Source organism: Petromyzon marinus, chromosome 33 (genome assembly GCF_048934315.1).
Source record: "Petromyzon marinus isolate PM22_M1 ecotype Great Lakes invasive population chromosome 33, UKy_Petmar_22M1.pri1.0, whole genome shotgun sequence".
NCBI lineage: Eukaryota > Metazoa > Chordata > Hyperoartia > Petromyzontiformes > Petromyzontidae > Petromyzon > Petromyzon marinus.
Window position 1 is genome coordinate 4336399 of NC_133699.1, and position 19050 is coordinate 4355448.

At 52.3% G+C, this 19050-nt stretch overlaps 1 protein-coding gene across 1 annotated transcript in view; it reads right to left on the minus strand.

The window, feature by feature from the left end:
- Positions 1-8202: 8202 nt before the first annotated feature.
- The window catches only part of LOC116948335 (homeobox protein SIX6-like), a 30094-nt gene continuing 19246 nt past the window's right edge, over positions 8203-19050 (minus strand). The window contains exon 2 of the mRNA XM_032964907.2: positions 8203-9714. Coding sequence (XP_032820798.1) covers positions 9465-9714 — 250 coding nt within the window. The 3' untranslated portion in view covers positions 8203-9464. The remainder of the gene's footprint in view (positions 9715-19050) is intronic.

Here is a 19050-nt window from a genome sequence, read left to right on the forward strand (position 1 = left end):
AACGTCTGGGTTCGATTCCCGTGCAACGGGAGAGGTTCGCAGTTCGATTCCAGCGGCCGACCCTGATTAATACTGCCGGATGTTTAATGAACTAAAACGAAACTTTTTTTTGTTTTTCAAGCGGCTTATCGTGTCGAAATGTACAACGGCCAAATACTCTAAAGGCATGTTCATCCTTCACGTGGAGGGGAATAAATCCGAAGGAATCCCCCGGGGAAAAATCCGCGCGACCACGGGCAGAGAGAAACGCCAACTCCAAATAATGCAGGCGTCAATGTCGGGATCGAACTGACGACCTCCTGCACACCAGGCGAGGGAGTCAACAGTCAGCATCTCGCCACCTCGGCGATCTCAACCTTCATTCGCAAGAGTAGGCCATTGTGTACCGGTGTCAGCATTCAAATTGGCCAAATAAAAAAATGGACGTAACTTAACTAAACTGGGATCATACAAAGACAAATAAACCCCCGGATAGCCTTACCAGACTGTAGGGGCAAGTGCTGTTAGCGAGCAGCTATGGAGGCCGGAACGGTACATGAGGGGGTGGGTGGCCAGCACCACACACAAAAACATTGCAGCAACCATCACCCCCCTACTGGCAGACTGATGCCCCCCCCCCGCCTCCCCCCAGGTCACGCTTGCAAATGAGAGACTCATATCCTGGTCTCTAGCGCTCTCGCCACTTGGTTAAAACAAAAATAGAATTGGCTCGAATGGCAAATGTACATCTTAACCCTGGCCCCTACCTTGCACTCACCAGCGTGGTGAAGTATTGTGAAACGTCTCCAATGTCCATCGCAGTGGATTGTAACAGTGAATATGAATCTTTGTAATGAACTTATTTCGTTAAAAGATCTCCAATTCAGCAGATTCAAGTGCTGTTTGCGAGCACCTATTAAGGCCGGCACGGCTGCTGGTCAGCGCCACGCTAGGCCGCCTTTGTCTCACTCGTGTGATGTTTATTTGAGGCTTAGTCGATCTAACGGATGCGCATGACTGGTTCAGATAATCGTCACTTGTGTTAGCCGTGAGCGGGAAGCGAACTCAGGGTACTGGGATCGTAGAGCAGTGCTATAACCACTACGCCAACACGTCCTATGCGCGCACACAAATATCACATTGATACACTTACACGCTTACACACAACGACATGTTGACACACATATGTGCACACAAACGCATATGTCATGAGCACACATGCACAGACACAGGTATACTAGCACACTGACCCACTAACCCACTAACCCACGTACAGACATACACATACATACACGTTAACTCACTGATACAGATACGAGACAAAGCCACTCCGTGTAGCCTTAACATACTATTGGGGCGTGTGCTTTTAGCGAGGTGGGTGGCCAGAACCACTCACGGCCGCCTTTGTCTCACTAGTGGCGATGTTTACACATCGCACCGTGTACTCATTTGAGGCTGAGTAGACCTAGGGGAGGCCCAGGACCGGTTCAGATAATCGTCACCGGTGTTGGCCGTGAGCGGGAATCGAACCCGGGTCGCCGGGTTCCTAGTGCAGCGCGCTAACCACTACATTACCGCTCCCCACCCACACACAGGCACACGCACACCCGCGCATACACAGGCACACACACAGAGAGAGAGACACACACAGAGAGACACACACATAGGCTGGCTCCGTGCGCGCAGCCTCATGCATATTATCTCAGACGCACAGACCCTGCAGAGCCGTTGGCGTGGCGAGAGACCCAGCGACTTATCCACGCAGATATCTCTAATCACTCAATTCTCTCCACTCGTCCCCGCGGAGCCCGTCAATTAGAAAAACATAGACATCGTCAGCCACGGAGGTCTGCCGAGTGCACTAAAAGCCGGGGCAGTGCGTGGGGAGGAGGCGGGAGGAGGAGGATGATGATGATGATGGAAAAGAGGTAGCCGTATTTTGTGGATAATAAGATGCCCCAGAAAGTAATACGCACCCCAGAAACGAGTGTACGCTGTCACTCATCGTATACAAATATCCTTACACACGCATACGCACGCATACACACACGCACACACACACGCGCATACGCACGCATATACACACGCACACACACACACGCGCGCGCATACGCACGCATATACACACGCGCGCGCACCACACACACACACAAGCGCGCCCGTATACTCTCACCTGCCGGGTTATAGGACGCATCCTTGGCGTTGGTTTTTAAATCACTGGGAGAATGATTGCGTCGCATTCCGGAGAATGCGGTAGTTGAGCGCGGATGTTTTGTTTGGGTTTACAAGCAATGGATGGGGTGGCTAAAAGGTTGCGCAAGACCTTTTTTTTCCATTTCGGTCAAATCACCTTAACATGCTTCTGGCTTAGTTTTGTTGTTGCGACAATTTGAATACGGTACAATTATTCACACTGCATGCCTGGTTCATTTCACTTAACAGACTGGTGGGGAAAGTGCTGTTAGCGAGCGCTTATGGAGGGTGGCTCGGCACACGAGAGGGTGGGTGGCCAGCACCACGCCCGGCCGCCTTTGTCTCCCCTAGGGTCGGTTCAACTGATCGCCACTATTGTTCGTCGTGAGCAGGTCTCGAACTCGGGTCTCGAACTCGGGTCTCGAACTCGGGTCGCCGGGTTCGTAGAGCAGTTCGCCATCACCACCAAGACTAGACTAAGATCCCCCGTATAGTCTTAATAGACTGTAGGGGGCAAGTGCCGTTAGCGAGGACCTATAAAGGCCGGAACGGTACACGAGGGGGTGGGCGGCCAGCACCACGCCCGACCGCCTTTGTCTCCCCAGTGGCGATGTTTACTACACACCGCACCAGGTACTCATTTAAGGCTGGGTCGACCCAGGGGTGACCCAGGACCGGATCAAATAACCGTCACCGGTGTTGGCCGTGAGCGGGAATGGAACCCGGGATCCCGGGTTCATAGCACAGCGCGTTAACTGCTACACCACCGCTCCCCACCATCATCACCACCATTACCACCACTATCATCACCACCATCATCACCACCACAAACCATCAGGAGCAGCAGCTGCTTTGACGAAGGCGTCCCTTCTCGCGCCGTCGCCATCCTCTCACGGCCCTTGCGATGTCACTCACAATCGATCTCACTCCAGCTCACGAGGCGATCTTATCGCTCCATCTCCGCAGGATGGGGGTGTGGTGGTGTGGGGGGAAGGAGAGGAGCGGGGGGTAGCGGTCTAGCTCAGGGGTCGGCAGCCTGCGGCTCTCGAGCCGCGTGCGGCTCTTTAAGGGCCGCTTCGTGACCGCTGTTTACTAAGGGCCGCCGCCGTCCCGCATTCACCACCACCGCAGTGAATCGCGGCTCTCGATATATCGAGTTGTTGTTTGTTTGTTTGTTACAGAATTCTAACATCGAACTCCCAAAGTTCTCTCCGTCGGCTACCCGCTCCGTCGCCAGCTTGACGCACGGGGGCAGCCGCTCCGTGCATCCTGCTCACATCCCACTGCGCTTCTCTTGCACACTCAACACGGACACTCTCGCGCGCGTGCTCCTTACCCCCATGGCACCGTCGCTCCTCTTCGCACCGAGGCCGACTTGTATGGCCAGGCGACCGCCGCAGCACCCCCACCTCCCATACACCGTATTCGCTCACTCTCGAAGACGAGAGAACGAGTCGGAGGCGCGAGGAGGATGAGCCACGGGCGAGCGGGGGAAGGCAGCAGCAGCCAGCCAGCCAGCCAACCGGCGCTACCAACGATTGTCCCAAGCTTCACGGTTCTCGATATGTTAAGATATTTTTTTCCCATCCACAGTAATATTCAAGAGTATGTACACATGTGGGAGGAAACCGAAGCACCCAGAAAGAAGAAACAAAACCCTCGCGCCTGCGAGAGGGCAAGGAGCTATTCCGTACAGATGGAACATCTTGGGAGTGAAACATTGGCCGTACCGAATTCTCGCGACATGCCTGGTGATGGTGACCGGCTTGGAAATGTTCAAGAGGTCTGCGTGAACGTTGCGAATTATCCCGAAACGGCCTGATGCGACCGTATTCAAGTGTCCACTCAACGTATTCCATCTTCTCTTCATCAACGTCCTCGGCTTTCCCTCCTCGCCGAATCTCTGGGGAGGTCGTAACAAAACAGGGTGGACTTCTCCACAAATCTGGCTGTCGCCTGATGCAGCTAGTTGTAATTACTGGCGAAACGTCGTACTCAGATTGTAAATGTTGTGGCCTGGCTCTCCAACACACCGGTGGTGCTGTGCTAGTGACGAATTCGCCACGTTCTGTTCACGTGACAAACCTTACTAGTGGGCTGTGTCGGGTGGTGGCGGGTTTAACGACACGTTTATATATTTACGCGATCTAACCCAAAAAAACCTCTATTATGGAAAAAACGTTTTGGAGTTTCGGGAGTGAACGTCACACAAAGCATCGTGTGCACGCGTGCGACCGGATGGAAATGTAAGTCGGTGCACGCCGCACGCGCCCGATGTTTGTTAAACACGTCCAAGTAATAGAGATTACCTGGCGTGTACGCGCGCGTGTGTGTGTGTGTACGTGGGTGTCTTAATAGTGGGGAGCGATAGTGTAGCGGTTAGCGCGCTGCGCTATGAACCTGGCGACCCGGGTTCGATTCCCGCTCACGGCCAACACCAGTGACGATTATCTGAACCGGTCGCGGGCCTCCCCTAGGTCGACTCAGCCTAAAATGAGTACCTGGTGCGGTGTGTAAACATCGCCACTAGGGAGACAAAGGCGGTCGGGCGTGGTGCTGGCCACCCACCCCCTCGTGTACCGTTCCGGCCTTCATAGGTGCTCGCTAACAGCACTTGCCCCTACAGTCTGTTACAGGCTATATGGGGGATCTTTGTCTTTGTCTTAATTGCCCGCATGCCCAGCCACCGCATGCCGAAACAGCTTTTATTCAGCCGGATCGAGGGGCTAAACGGGCGCGGCACGGGCTAGAGAAGAGATGGAGTGATGTGGTACAGGAGGACGTGGAGCTGAGTGGACTTGCCGATGACTGGTACCAGCGGTATCAAGATCGGCCTCTGTGGAGGAGGCTCGTGAAGGACGCTACTGGGCAGTTGGAGGCAGTCGCCCTCCAACAACAACGGAGGGCGGAGGAGCGACGCTCACAACAACGAGCGGAGCGCCGGGTGGCTAAAGCACAGCAGGTTGGCACAGTAGGGGCACAGTAGGGGCACAGGTGGTGCATCAGCCAGTCATCTTAGTCAGTCGAACCGTGGCACCTGGGTCTGCCCCGTGACCTCCTGTCAGCGGGCGTTCGACACTTCACGTGGCCTCAAGGTGCACATGGCCTGGTACAAGCGTCGTGGTGACGTCACCGCCACTTAGTGGCGAATGGCGTTTGTTGTTGTCTTAATTGTAATTGGTATTGCCGTTCTATCCTCAATGCTTTATATATATCGAGATGTATATAGTAAAGGCATAGACAAATATCCCCGTATAGCATTAATGGACTGTTGGGCCAAGTGCTCTTCGCAAGTATCTATTCTATTTCCGTAATTACTGCTCATTAGGCCAACCACTACGCAGTAGCACGCACACACAGACACATATACAGACAAAGATAAATATCCCCCGTATACCGTTAATGGACTGTTGGGCCAAGTGCTGTTAGTGAGCACCTATTAAGGCCGGCACGGCACACGCGATGGTGGGTGGCCAGCACCACGCCCAGCCGCATTTGTCTTCCTTCTTGACGACGCTAACTTATCGCACTCGGTACTCATTTAAGGCTGAGTCGACCTAGGGGAGGCTCAGGTATCCCGTTCAGATATTACTCATCACTGACGTTAGCCGTCGTGGACGGGATTCGACCCTCGGGGTCGCTGCGTTTGTAGTGCAGCGCGCTAACCACGACGCTGCCCCTCGCCACACACGTGGTAGCGAGCACCGCGAGGTATCCTGAAAGCAAGTGTGCTAACCACTGGGCCACCGCTCCATCCACGATTTGTTAACCCGTAAAAAAAAAACGATAAACTATTTTTTTGTATTTTACCAGGTAACGCCCACTCAGCTATATAGCTTTTTTCAGAAGCGACCTGGCCACAAGTGAAAGCTCAACGAAAGTGGCTTATCGTGTGGGAAAAGTATAGCAGCCACATCACTCTAAACGCGCGTTGTCGATTTTAAATGTGGAGGGGAAACCCGGAGGGACCCAGAGAGAAATCCGCGCGACCACGGGGAGAGAGACACCGCAAACTCGCGATCGAACCCACGACCACCTGTACACCAGGCGCAAGGCAGTTGACATCTCCTCGCCACCGTTATAGCTCACATCTTAATTCAACAACAAGAAAACGGTGGTAGGGGGGGGGGGTGAGAGAAGGGGGCTGGGGGTTACCAACGTATGCTGCTTTATTGTTGTAACACAACACACGGTGGTGGGGACACGGTTTTAACTCACGCGAGGGAATCAACTTTAGCGGACCAAACAAGAGAATGGTGAATGCCTGCGTCTGTGTACACGAGCAGTCCTCGTGGTGTTGTCATCGACAGACACTGCTAACAGAGGGACCGGGGGGGGGGCTTCTTCCTGCGTCTTACACCCACCCCTCCCCGCCACCATCGCACCAACGCCGATTCGTCTTGAGTTCGACTCGACGTCGTACGCCCTTCGCGAACGACAACCTGTCCACGTGCTGCGGTGACGGCACAAGAGATCCCCTACCGTCCCGTAGCCAATCACATCGGCAGGTTTAACGCAGTCATTGTGCGTTGTGGCTGTTGTTGTTGTTGCTGTTGTTGTTGTTGCTGCTGCTCCTGTTGCTGCTGTACAGCGTGGATGAATAAAGAGTTGAACGCCGTTATGGTACCCTGCTGATAGGACCCACACGAGTGGGGTTTGCTTGGTTAAACAAAATAATGCAGCTTGGGTGATATCACGGGAGTGTGGGTAGCCAAGCGTGGAGACACACAAGGGCGGAGTTTGCTTTTGTTTTCTTACGTCAGATCAAATTTTTCATTTAACATAGAAGGGTAGGGAATGCGTTTCTCCATTGTGTCAATATGCGTGTAGCTTACGTGTGGATGACGTTGTGCGTGTCAGTGTGAGCTGTGTGTATGTGTGGTATTGCGTATGGGGTTCGATTCCCGCTCACGGCCAACAGCAGTGACGATTATCTGAACCGGTTCTGGGCCTCTCCTAGGTCGACTCAGCCTCAAATGAGTACCTGGTGAGGTGTGTAAACATCGTCACTGGGGAGACAAAGGCGGCCAAGCGTGGTGTTGGCCACCCACCCCCTCGTGTGCCGTGCCGGCCTTCATCGGTGCTCGCTAACGGCACTTGCCCCAACACTCTGTTAAGGCTACACGGGGGATCTTTGTCTTTGCGTGTGTGAGCGTGTATGCACGTGTGTATGTTCTATGTGCCGTTGTGTGGTATCTGTAAGCGTGTGCGCGCGCGTGTGTGTGTTCTGGCGTGTATCTTGTGTTTCTGTGTGTATAGTGCCACCCATCTCCTTCATGGATGCTCGTTAACAGCACTTGCCCGAACAGTTTGTTAAGGTTATACGGGTGACCTTTGTCTTTGTATGTATGTATGTGTACGTGCGCGTGTTTGTGTAGTTGTGGTGTTATTGTGTGTGCGTGTGTGTGCGTGTGTATGTGAATAGTGGGAGTGCAGCTACGAGCCCGGCGACCCATTCACGGCCACCAACACCAGTCACGATAATCTGAACCAGTTATGGGCCTCTCCTAGGTCGACTCAACCTGAAATGAGTACCTGGTGCGATGTGCGAATTCATCGCCGCATGGCGATGACCACCCACCCCCTCGTCTGCCACGGTGCCGGCCTTCATAAGGTGCTCGCTAACAGCACTTGCCCCAACAGTCTGTTAAATGCTATACGGGGGATCTTTGTCTTTGTGTATGTATATTTGTATGTGTATGTGTGAATACATGTGTACAACACAATAATTACGACTGTATATAATTTGACATCACAATTATTCGTGTATTTTTAAGTGGGCATTTTAGTACGCAAATGTACGCGCACGTATGTAAGAGGTGTATTTGTATGTGTGCGTGCATGTATATGTCACTGGGGATACAAAGGCGGCCGGGCGTGGTGCTAACCACCCACCACCTCGTGTGCAGATCCTCATAGCTGCTTGCTTACAGCACTTGCCCCAGCAGGGAATCTTTGCCTTTGTATATATATACATATATAATTGTGTATGTATGTACGCATGAGTGTTGACGGACTCATATACTCATGTAAACATATGCACGTATTCTTTATGTGTGATTCTGTTACAAGCCGCAGTGCGCATCTGATATAATGCATACGGAGGTCTTCCAGATTAAACAGAACTCAACTATAATCATAGCAATTGGTTTATAAAAGAAGAAAAGATAAACAATTATTGTAACAGGTTTTGTAGAGTAGTCATACTGAATATATATATTAAAAACGAAACCGGGGGTTGCATGCAGGACGCCTCTGACACATTCCAAATTCATTCATTCATTTAGTCATTCACGTCTCGGGAGGCCGTCGCTCGCATCAATCTTCGGTAGCTTTCGTTCACGAACGACTCAAAAGGTCTTTCATGGACACAAACACTAATAGAGTCTATAGGGCGGAACATACACCACATAGCCATATATATATACTCTCATACACGATGTAAGGTCCTGACACATTACAATTATAACATAGTTCTACTGTCCGTTCTATTCAACGGATCGTATTGTCATCTTCCTCTCTCCTCTTCCTTTTGTCTACATTAATCGCGTCTCCTTCTTCTCCCGCAGTCGCATTGTTTGCTATAAACAATTGTAGTTGAATATCAACAGACGTCATAGGTGCGCGCGCGTGTGTGTGCCGTGTAAATGATGAAACGTGACTGCCAGAAAGCAAAATCATGATTCTTGCTGTCAAGTCGAGGTGCCCGCTTCAGCTGAGATAGTGGACACCGTGTTTCCGAGGATCCAGATCAGAACACCGAGAGAGAGAGAGGGAGAGAGAGATCTTGGCGAGGCTCTCATCTTCTGTTCGCAATCACTGCCGGTTTCGCCAGCCTCAATTTATACCCAACCCTTGGCCAATCAGAGAGAGGTTACACACCCATCACCCCCTTCTCTCTGTATGTATACTGTACGTAAGAGCGAGAGAGTCCGTATTTTCTATTATATTTAACTTTCCTATAGCTGTTTGCTCTTTCGATTATGCAGTAGTTTTTTGTTGTTGTTTTTAAACAATTATAAGTATAATTACATATATATGTGCCCCCCCCAGCCCCTCCCACCCGCCCATACGTCCATTCCTCTGCGCAGGGTATAATTTGAGTCGGGTCAGTCCGAGCTTCGCAACCAAAAAAAAATCTGTGCCCGGCATACCACATCCAGTATAGCTTTCGCTATGGGAGCCCGTGGCTACCAAGTCCACCGCCTTCCCGCCCGCCCATCCCATGACTGCGTCCTTTTTTTATCTTCTTCTTCCCACTATTCCTCCTTGCGCGCCCCTTTCTCGCGGCCTCAGATGTCGGGCTCGCTGGAGTCGCTGTCCGCCCTCGACGCCGCCGAGGGTAGGGCCTCGTCTCTCTCGCTGAGACCCGACAGGCTGGCACGGGGGCTCGGCCGCGGGCTCACGGCCGAGCCGCCGCCGCCGACCCCGCCGCCTCCGCCCCGGGGACCCCAGCTCGAAGGGGGGCTTCGCTCGCCGGGCGACTCGGCCCGCTCGGGCAGGAAGCGCGCCACGCTGTGGGTCACCGTCTGCTGCTGTAACCTGCGAACGGGGGGGGGTAGGGCAGGGGGGTAACGCAAGCGAGAGCGGATGATTAGAACGCGCTTTAAAAAAATAAAACAAAGGTTTTGCAGCTCGTTAAAACGGCGCTTGCCCCCCCCCCCCCCCTCCCACCAATGTATTTTTGTTGGCACGGTTTGGCCACGCACCGCACAAATAAATAAATAAATAAACCCTTCGCTGATCTCGGCAAGGAGGCACCGTGGGCGCAGACTACGGCCAGGCTCGCAGCAGCAGCAGCAGCGGCTGCCGCTTTTGGCTGCCCATGGGACAAAGGCGGTGGTCGCAGCACCATCGCGCGCGTTCAGATGCGCTTCCTACGGCCGTCTGGAACGCTCTTCCTTCCGATCTTAGGAAGCCGCTGGATCCATGGCACTTTCCAATCCAGATCGAAAACTCACGTCTTTATAACTGCTTTTCGTGCTTCGTTTGTTGTCCTTCCGCACCTCCGATTAGCACGGTTGGCTACGTACGGTGCGAAATAAATGCAACGTACGTGCCTACAAGGTGTGCGTCTACGCCAGTTTCCAGTTTCACGGGGGATTCTCTGTCCTTGTGCGTTTTGTAGGTGTCTGTAAATGGTGCTCCGTGACTGCACTTGTCCCGCCAGTCTGTTAATGCTATACGGGTGACCATTGTCTCTGTATAGTTACGTGTGGAGCGGCAGTGTATAGCCGTTAGCACACCGCGTTACAAAGCCGGTGACCCGCGTTCGTGTGTATGTGTGCACGTTCGTGTGTATGTGTGTGCATGTGTGTCTGTATGTGTGTGTATGTGTGTGTTTATGTGTGTGTCTGTGTATGTGTGTGTATGTGTGTGCGCGTTCGTGTTTATGTGTGTGCACGTTCGTGTGTATGTGTGTGTATGTGTGTGTGCGTGTATGTGTGTGTATGTGTGTGTATGTGTGTGCACGTTCGTGTTTATGTGTGTGTATGTGTTTATGTGTGTGTATGTGTGTGCATGTGTTGGCACAGTAGGGGGGCACAGGTGGTGCATCAGCCAGTCATCTCAGTCATCTTAGTCAGTCGACCCGTGGCACCTGGGTCTGCCCCATGACCTCCTGCCAGCGGGCGTTCGACACTTCACGTGGCCTCAAGGTGCACATGGCCTGGCACAAGCGTCGTGGTGACGTCACCGCAACTTAGCGGCGAATGGCGGTTGTTGTTGTATGTGTGTGTATGTGTGTGTATGTGTGTATGTGTGTGTATGTGTGTGTATGTGTGTATGTATGTGTCGGGCGTGGTGTTGGCCACCCACCCCCTCGTGTACCGTTCCGGCCTTCATAGGTGCTCGCTAACAGCACTTGCCCCTACAGTCTGTTAAGGCTATAATGGGGGATCTTGTTTTATCTTTGTATGTGTGTGTATGTGTGTGTGTATGTGGGGAGCGATAGTGTAGCGGTTAGCGCGCTGCGCTATGAACCTGGCGACCCGCGTTCGATTCCCGCTCACGGCCAATACCAGTGACGATTATCTGAACCGGTCCCGGGCCTCCCATAGGTCGACTCAGCCTCAAATGAGAACCTGGTGCGGTGTGTAAACATTGCCACTAGGGAGACAAAGGCGGTCGGGCGTGGTGCTGGCCACCCACCCCCTCGTGTACCGTTCCGGCCTTCATAGGAGGATCTTCGTCTGAATCTTTGTGTATGTGTACGCGTTCAATTCCTGTCCGTGGCCAACGTCAGTGGCGAATATTTGAACTGGTCCCTATTTCTCCTCGAGATCAACTCGGCCTTAAATGAGTACCTTGCGCCGGTGTGTAAACATAGAACTGTGAAGTCCTTCATCCAGCGGTGGATTGAGCATGGCTGATGAGGATGATGATGGTGAGTTAGCGTGCATAGTGCTGGCCACCCACCCCCTCGTGTGCCGTGCCGGCCTTCATCGGCGCTACTCGCGAACAACACTTGCCCCAACAGTCTGCTGAAGGCTATACGAGAGACCTTTGTATTGTCGTCTTTGCAGGGAATATTGACCATAGCGGCAACTCGCCGCTATGGTCAATCATGCCCACGAGGAGCTATCATAATCATCGTCACCATAGGGAACAAAAAGATGCACACAGGTGAGAGACTCCACGATTTAACCCACCGGACAACTGCCGCGCCAGGAGATCGAACCGGCGACACGTAAGCGTTGCAAATCAAGCGTTCTAACAATCACAGGAGAGCAGCAGCAAACAGCACCACCTTCATCGTCGCCATCGCCACCACCACAGGTGTAAGCTACGCGCGACTATAACAACAATAATAGTTTACTTGTTTATCCACGAGAGTCGCGTGACTCTTTTTCAGGAGTTTTATTTTATTTTAATGTTTTCATTCATTTAATGACGAGGGGGCAACACTGTAATCCCCGTACAGATGGAAACGGATGGAGATTAGTCCACGTGTGCCGTAGCGCCGTCTCCTGTTCGTGTGATCCACCCACCCTCGGCTTGGTAGTTGCTGGAGCAAAACCTAACAACAACTACAAAACCCACCAAACTATATTTATTTTACCAGGTAAGGCTCACTGAGCTATGTAGCTCGTTTTCAGAAGCGACCTGGCCACAAATGACAGCTCAGCGAAGTGGCTTATCGCGTGGAAATAATTTATAGCAGCCAAATACTCCGAACGCGTTGTTTCGAAATGTGAAGGGTAAAAACTGGAGGAACCGGAGAAAAATCCACGCGACCACGGGGAGAGAAAGAAATACGCAAACTCCAAGTATACAGCAGGCGTCAGGGTCGGGATCGAACCCACGACCTCCTGTCTACCAGGCGAAGGAATTAACATCTCGACACCGTGTCCACGTACCTAGCCACCACGACACAACGTGTGAAGGGCAATATATGCCCGTCTTGGGAAACTCCACATTTACACAAACTGATCTCATCATCGCCATCAACCGTGCTCAATCAACTACTGGATGAAGAGGGACCCCCCTCCCCCCACCCTAGCCGTCGCCACGTCTCACGTCCCGCGATTCAACAACAACAACATCATCATCAGCAGCGGTCGTAATCCGCCACTTCGAGCGACGGCGACACCGCCGCAGCGCGCTCGTGCCAGCTGAGGCGCGCTCGCTGTTGAGGTCGCCTCGAGTGTTCAGCGACCGAGATGGGTGGCCGATTTGCAGCACCTGCCCGGGTGGCGATGGGAACACTCCGCGTAGCAGCAGCAGCAGTTTGCACGCGCGCGGTCGCGACGTCCGCTCTGGCGCGTTCACCTTCCCTGTGGCTGCCGCCACCGACTCCCGTGGGTTCGTCTCGAGCACGTGGCCGTCGTCCCGACGAAGCGACGCGTCCTGCCCAAGTCTGCTTGGGTGGGCGAGGAGAGAGGCGCTGTGCAGTGGTCAGCCCTCCGCGCTACGAACCGGGGCCACTTGAGCTGGATACTCGGCCACGGATAATGTCAGTGGCGAGTGAAATCTGAACGGGTCTTGGGTGCCCCCTCGACTAACGCGAATTGACTAGAATGCTGAAGTACGGTCCAATGGGGAAGTATGGTCCAACGACCCTCGCGACCCACACAGCTTGGATAAGCCGTTATTATCCAGCAGTGCAACGACAAACGGTTATTTGACATCGTGCATGATGTATTATAATTGTATTTGTAATTTAGTCACGATAAAAATGATACTGTTGCCAATGTATAACTCACAATGTGTATTATAATATGACATTATATGTACGGAGAGAAAATATGAGGACCAGGAGCAATGCGTTGAGCACGGACTTGGACAGGCGGCAGGAAGCTGACAGCACGGATGCCATCGGGAGTTAATGACTTCAAGGGGGCAGATAAACACCCCCTACGTGATAAGCAACAATTACAACCTGCTGCCATAGCATGCGTGTACAAGACATTTACTACTATAATGAGCCAAGAATGTCTGTGTCTCGCGCGTGACGTCACTCCACGTCGGCCAGCCCCCCACATTAATACTCATGAACAGGTGACGTCCTCCACATGTAGCACCCCCCCTCCTCATTAATACTAATGAACAGGTGACGTCCTCCACATCGAACAGCCCCCCACATTAATAAATCATGAACAGGTGACGTCCTCCACATGTAGCACCCCCCCCCCTCATTAATACTAATGAACAGGTGACGTCCTCCACATCGAACAGCCCCCCACATTAATAAATCATGAACAGGTGACGTCCTCCACATGTAGCACTCCCCCCTCATTAATAATCATGAGCGGGTGACGTCACTCCACGTCGGCCAGCCCCCCACATTAATAAATCATGAACAGGTGACGTCTTCCAAATGGACACCCCCGCGCCATTAATATTAATTAGCGGCTGACGTCACTCCACATGGGGGGGGGGGGGGTCGAGGCGCCTCCTCCCCCCTCCTCAGCGTCAACTCACAACCCTCACTACAAAGACAGAACCCTCACGTCACGTGATCTCACCCTCACTACAAAGGCAGAACCCTCACGTCACGTGATCTCCGTAGCGCTGTTGAGACATCGGAGTAAAAAGGACGTCGTGATGAACAAGGGATTATAACCCTTAACATTAAATAGGTCTGTGCCACCGCGGCCTTACAATGGATGCAGTGAAAATCACGTCGCGGTCTCCTTTACGCTTGCAAGTTTCAGATTTACTGCAATTCACCCGTCCCTTGGACGGGCAAAAAGCTCGTATGTATATATTATGTCACGTGCATTGGCTGCAAGTCAACGGAGGCACCACTGGCTTCAGTAGTCGCGATTAAAGCACCCATCTCGTTTCCCACGCAGTGTCGCAGTCTTGACACAATGGGCGTGTGGTGTGTGGTGAACTTCGTTCGCACCGTACGTAGCCAACCGTGCTAATCGGAGGTGCGGTGAGCACGCATGTGAAGGCAGACACATACTCATTCCATACAACACATGAATGAAGTATGTGTAACATGGAGAGCATATGCACTTGCCCAAACAGTCTTTTAAGGATATACACGGGGGATTTGTGTCTTTGTATGGCTGTGGGTTAGTCTCGACGTGCCTAGAACTCTAACGATTAGCACGGTTGCCCACGTACTGTGCGAAAGAAGTTCAGCATGCGTACAACATAATGTAGCCCGCCAACGTCTTCTCACGGCCGAGACTATGTCTCTCAACCTGTGCGTGTGTGTGTGGCCTCAAGGTGCACATAGCCTGGCGCAAGCGTCGTGGGGACGTCACCGCCACTTAGTGGCGAATGGCGGTTGTTGTTGTTGTTTGCGTGTGTTAACGATCACATTTGTTCCTCTGGCCTCTCAGTGCAATTCTTTGCGAACTCTTCAGACTTTGTTGAGTGTCCCCACTGGATTCAGTGTGGGGCTCAACGATCGTTGAGAAGATCTGGACACAGTCCTCCATCGAGTGAGCTCCTCCGGAGAGGCGAGGCTGCGACGGCCGGGTCGTGTAGCGCGCCGCGTGCTGTTGTAACGTAGCCGACTGTGCATGAACTGCATTTGATCACGGCCAATGTGTGTACAAGAATTAATTTATCACGAGTTAAACAAAGCATTTTGTGCTGCTGCTGCTGCTGCTACGTTGGCGGTGGTGCATAAGCGTGATGAACAACAACATCATTGAACACGTTTGTCAATAACACCGCGGCTTAACAAGTAAATACATACACCTCTCATCCACCACGTTTGATATTATTGTACTTAATAAGTTGTCTGTGCCGTGAAGTAGGCCCATTGCCCAAAACTTCGATCGTTATGAATAATTTCCCTTTGAAGGCAGTGCGTTCTTGACCATTGCGTTTATTTTGTGGTTATGGAAATATATAAATGAATATTCCGGAGCTCAGTCTCGGACAACTCCGCGTGAAGTTAATCCCTGTACGTGTATGTCCAACATACATGTCACATGTATGTTCAACATACATGTCACATGTATGTTTGCGAGGCGTAGCAGGCTGCTATTACACACGAATGAAAACCCAAGTGAGCACTTTACTTCACTACATACGTGCTCATGTTTGTGATGAGTACAGTTGTACTCCGACCGTCGCACGTGTGTGTGTGACAGAGAGAGAGAGACGTGGGGAGCGGTGGTGCAGCAATTAGCGCACTGCACTACTAACCCGACGACCCGTGTTCGATTCCCGCTCGCGGCCAACAACAGACGAACATTGAACCGGTTCTGGGCCTCCCCTAGGTTCGACTCAGCCTCAAATTACACATCGCACCAGGTCGGCAACATCGCCACTGGGGAAACAAAGGCGGTCGGACGTGGTCACTGACCGCCCACCCCCTGCACGTGAGCACTGGGGATACAAAGGCGGTCGGGAGCAGCGACATCCGTACCACCCTTTCTGTGCGCCATTCCCCGGCCGGCCTTCATAGGTGCTACTCGCTACCTGCACTTGCTCCGACGGTCTGTGAAGGCTATAGGGGGAACCTTTGTCTTTGGTATGTCTGGCTGCAGGCCACGATCTGCGAACGCACTAACAAGTGCATTTAATACGCACGACTTTCACCGCACTTATGTCTGCATTCGACTTATGTCTACATAAGTCACGTGTCTTATGTCTACACTTATGACGAACTCAAACCTGAGCTCGATTCCCGATCACGGAAGCGTGACATCAGAGGCGAGTCGATATCTGAGCAAAGGCTGAATACCCCCGCCACCCACCCACCACTCACTGCACCAATCTGAAATAACCTGCGTGGTGTAGTATGGCCAAAACAACAACAACCCCCTCCCATTCCTCCATCCCCCCGCATTGAGCAGCGTGGTGAAGTATGGTCAAACACCTCACGTGGCCGACAGAGCAATGGGAGGCCTCCATCCAGCAATGTATTGACAAAGGGGTTGTACATTGTTGTGATTGCGTAGTGTACACACGTACACAATAGCACACCGCCATGAGACAGCGCACGTGTATGTAACACAAGACAACGATCCTCCTGATAGCCATATCCGACTTTAGGGGCAAGTGCGGTGAGCGAGAAGCTCCTATCAGGGCCGGCACCGCATCCGAGGGGGTGGTGTGGTTAACACCACGCCCCCGGTCGCCTTTGTCTCCCCCGGTGGCGATGTTTACACAGCATACTGGGTACTCGTTTGAGGCTGAGTCGACCTAGGAGAGGTCCAGGATCCGTTAAAAATAATCGTCACTTATGTGACGATTATCAGAACGGATCTGCACATGCAGGTACCTCTGCAGCATCTCAGCACGCCTTTATACACGTACACAGCATCACTATCATCATACGCGACTCATTCTCAACCGAGGTTACTTCTCGTTCAACACAGGCTGCCACGCGCAGCATTTAAGATATCATCATCAGTCCTGGTCTATCCACTGCTGGATGGAACACCCCCCCCCCCGACACGACACCACCCTTCTCACAGTCTCGCTGTGCCATTGCTCCACTCCCGCGATGGGATCCGTCCTCTCGGGGCGCGTTTCTCTCCTTCGTCTCGACCGCCCGGCCATCAACAAGCCCCCAGGTGGCGACGGCGTGGTCACCCACACCCGCGTAATCGCATTCACGACAATAAACTACGTTTTTTTAATTTCACCAGGTAAGTGTCATTGATCTACAAAGCTCCTTTTGCAGAAGCCACCTGGCTATCACAAATGATAGCTCAACGGAGTGGCTCGTTATCATGCGGCCAATATGTAGCAGCCAAATACTCGAAGCGCACGTTGGTTCTGAATGTGGAAGGGAGGGCCCGGTGTAAAATAAAAACTAAATTCACGCCTTCGACTCGCGCGTGTTCTCTAATCCACGTGGATCGTCGTCTTCCCGTCTTTCGGTGTTCTTCAAAGCCACCCCCCAACCCCCCGCGCTCTGTTGCGTAACTCATTCAGATGATTTTGATTTGCATTCTCTCTCTCTCCTTTCTCAATGTCCGCGCTGCTGATCATCCGTGCCAAAGCACACGTGACGCACATTGCGTGCAAAATGTTACTCTTCAGGGCGCATTGCTACGTCCAGTTAATGCGTACAACAGTCGTCGTGTATTCGCGCGCGTGTAATATTACCATGCCGTGTGTAACATATGCACGTGCTGCGTGTTCAAGAATGCCTCTGTCATGTGTCAACACGTCTACACAAAAACAAAAAGACATGTCGAACGTTCGTCAACAACACCGTGGCCTTAAAATGAACAATGTATAGATAGGGGACGTTTCGGGTAACGGCCCTTATTCATAGCATACTATACGCACATGCACAGGTCCGTGAGTGGACCGGTAGGCGGCAGTGCGGAAATGGGTCGCGCACCACGGTGAAGATGGGTCCCGTCGCTGGAATGTGGGGCCGTCCATAAATGACGTCACGAGATTTTGGACGATTTTTGACCCCCCCCCCCCTTCGTCAAACGGCGTCACAAAAAGTCAGACCCCCCTCAAATATGATGTCACAAAGCTCTGCCCCCCCCATTATTTTTTAAACATGCTTCAAATAACTTTTAACTATTGCCATTGTAGTGCGTATTTAATGTGGCGCTGCACTCTGATGTTGTAGGAGAAAACATTTATGAAAACGTGTATTTCATTAAGTAGAACGTGTTGTCTATATTTATTTAAAGTTGCGCATTTTGATGTGACGTCACATTTCTCACCCCCCCCCCCTCGTCACACATCGTCACAAATGTCTGACCCCCCCCCCCTCCCCTAGGTGCGTGACGTCATTTATGGACGGTCCCTGTCTCCCCGTGTGTGGATTCATTCCGACTGCGCCTGACAGCGTTGCCAAATGCACACGAGTGAAAATTGGCCACCCAACTCGGTGTCGCGGGACTAACCTCACGAAGACACTCGTGGTGAACAGTTAGCGACGCGCACGCTTGAAGAGCCTACATATATATGTATCTCGTGCGTGCCCGTGAACATCGCCACAGGGGAGACAAAGGCGGTCGGGCGTGCTGCTGGCCACCGACCCTCCTACGTGTACCGTGCCGGCCTTCATAGGTGCTGCTCGCTAACAGCACTTGCCCCAACAGGCTGTTGAAGGCTATACGGGGGGATATTTGTCTTTGTAATGAGCATGATTTGGAGACGCGTTCCGCTGTTCCAATGTGCAATGCATTTTCAACTTCATTCAAATGCACACAGCTGATAGCCATGGATCTACACGTGAGCATAGCTTGTGTGTGTATATACTGTTCACGAATGGAGCGGTGGCCCAGTGGTTTCCGCCCTGCGCTACAAACCCGGCCCACCTGAGTTCGATTCCCGACCACGACGGCCAACATAAGGAGTGAGTAATATCTGAAGCAATCCTGACGCCCTGTTCCACGAAGCTTCACCAACCCTAAATGACTATCGCGGTGATGTATGGTCAAACAACCCCCACGGCGTTTCATCCGGCAGACTCACACAGAGCCCCAC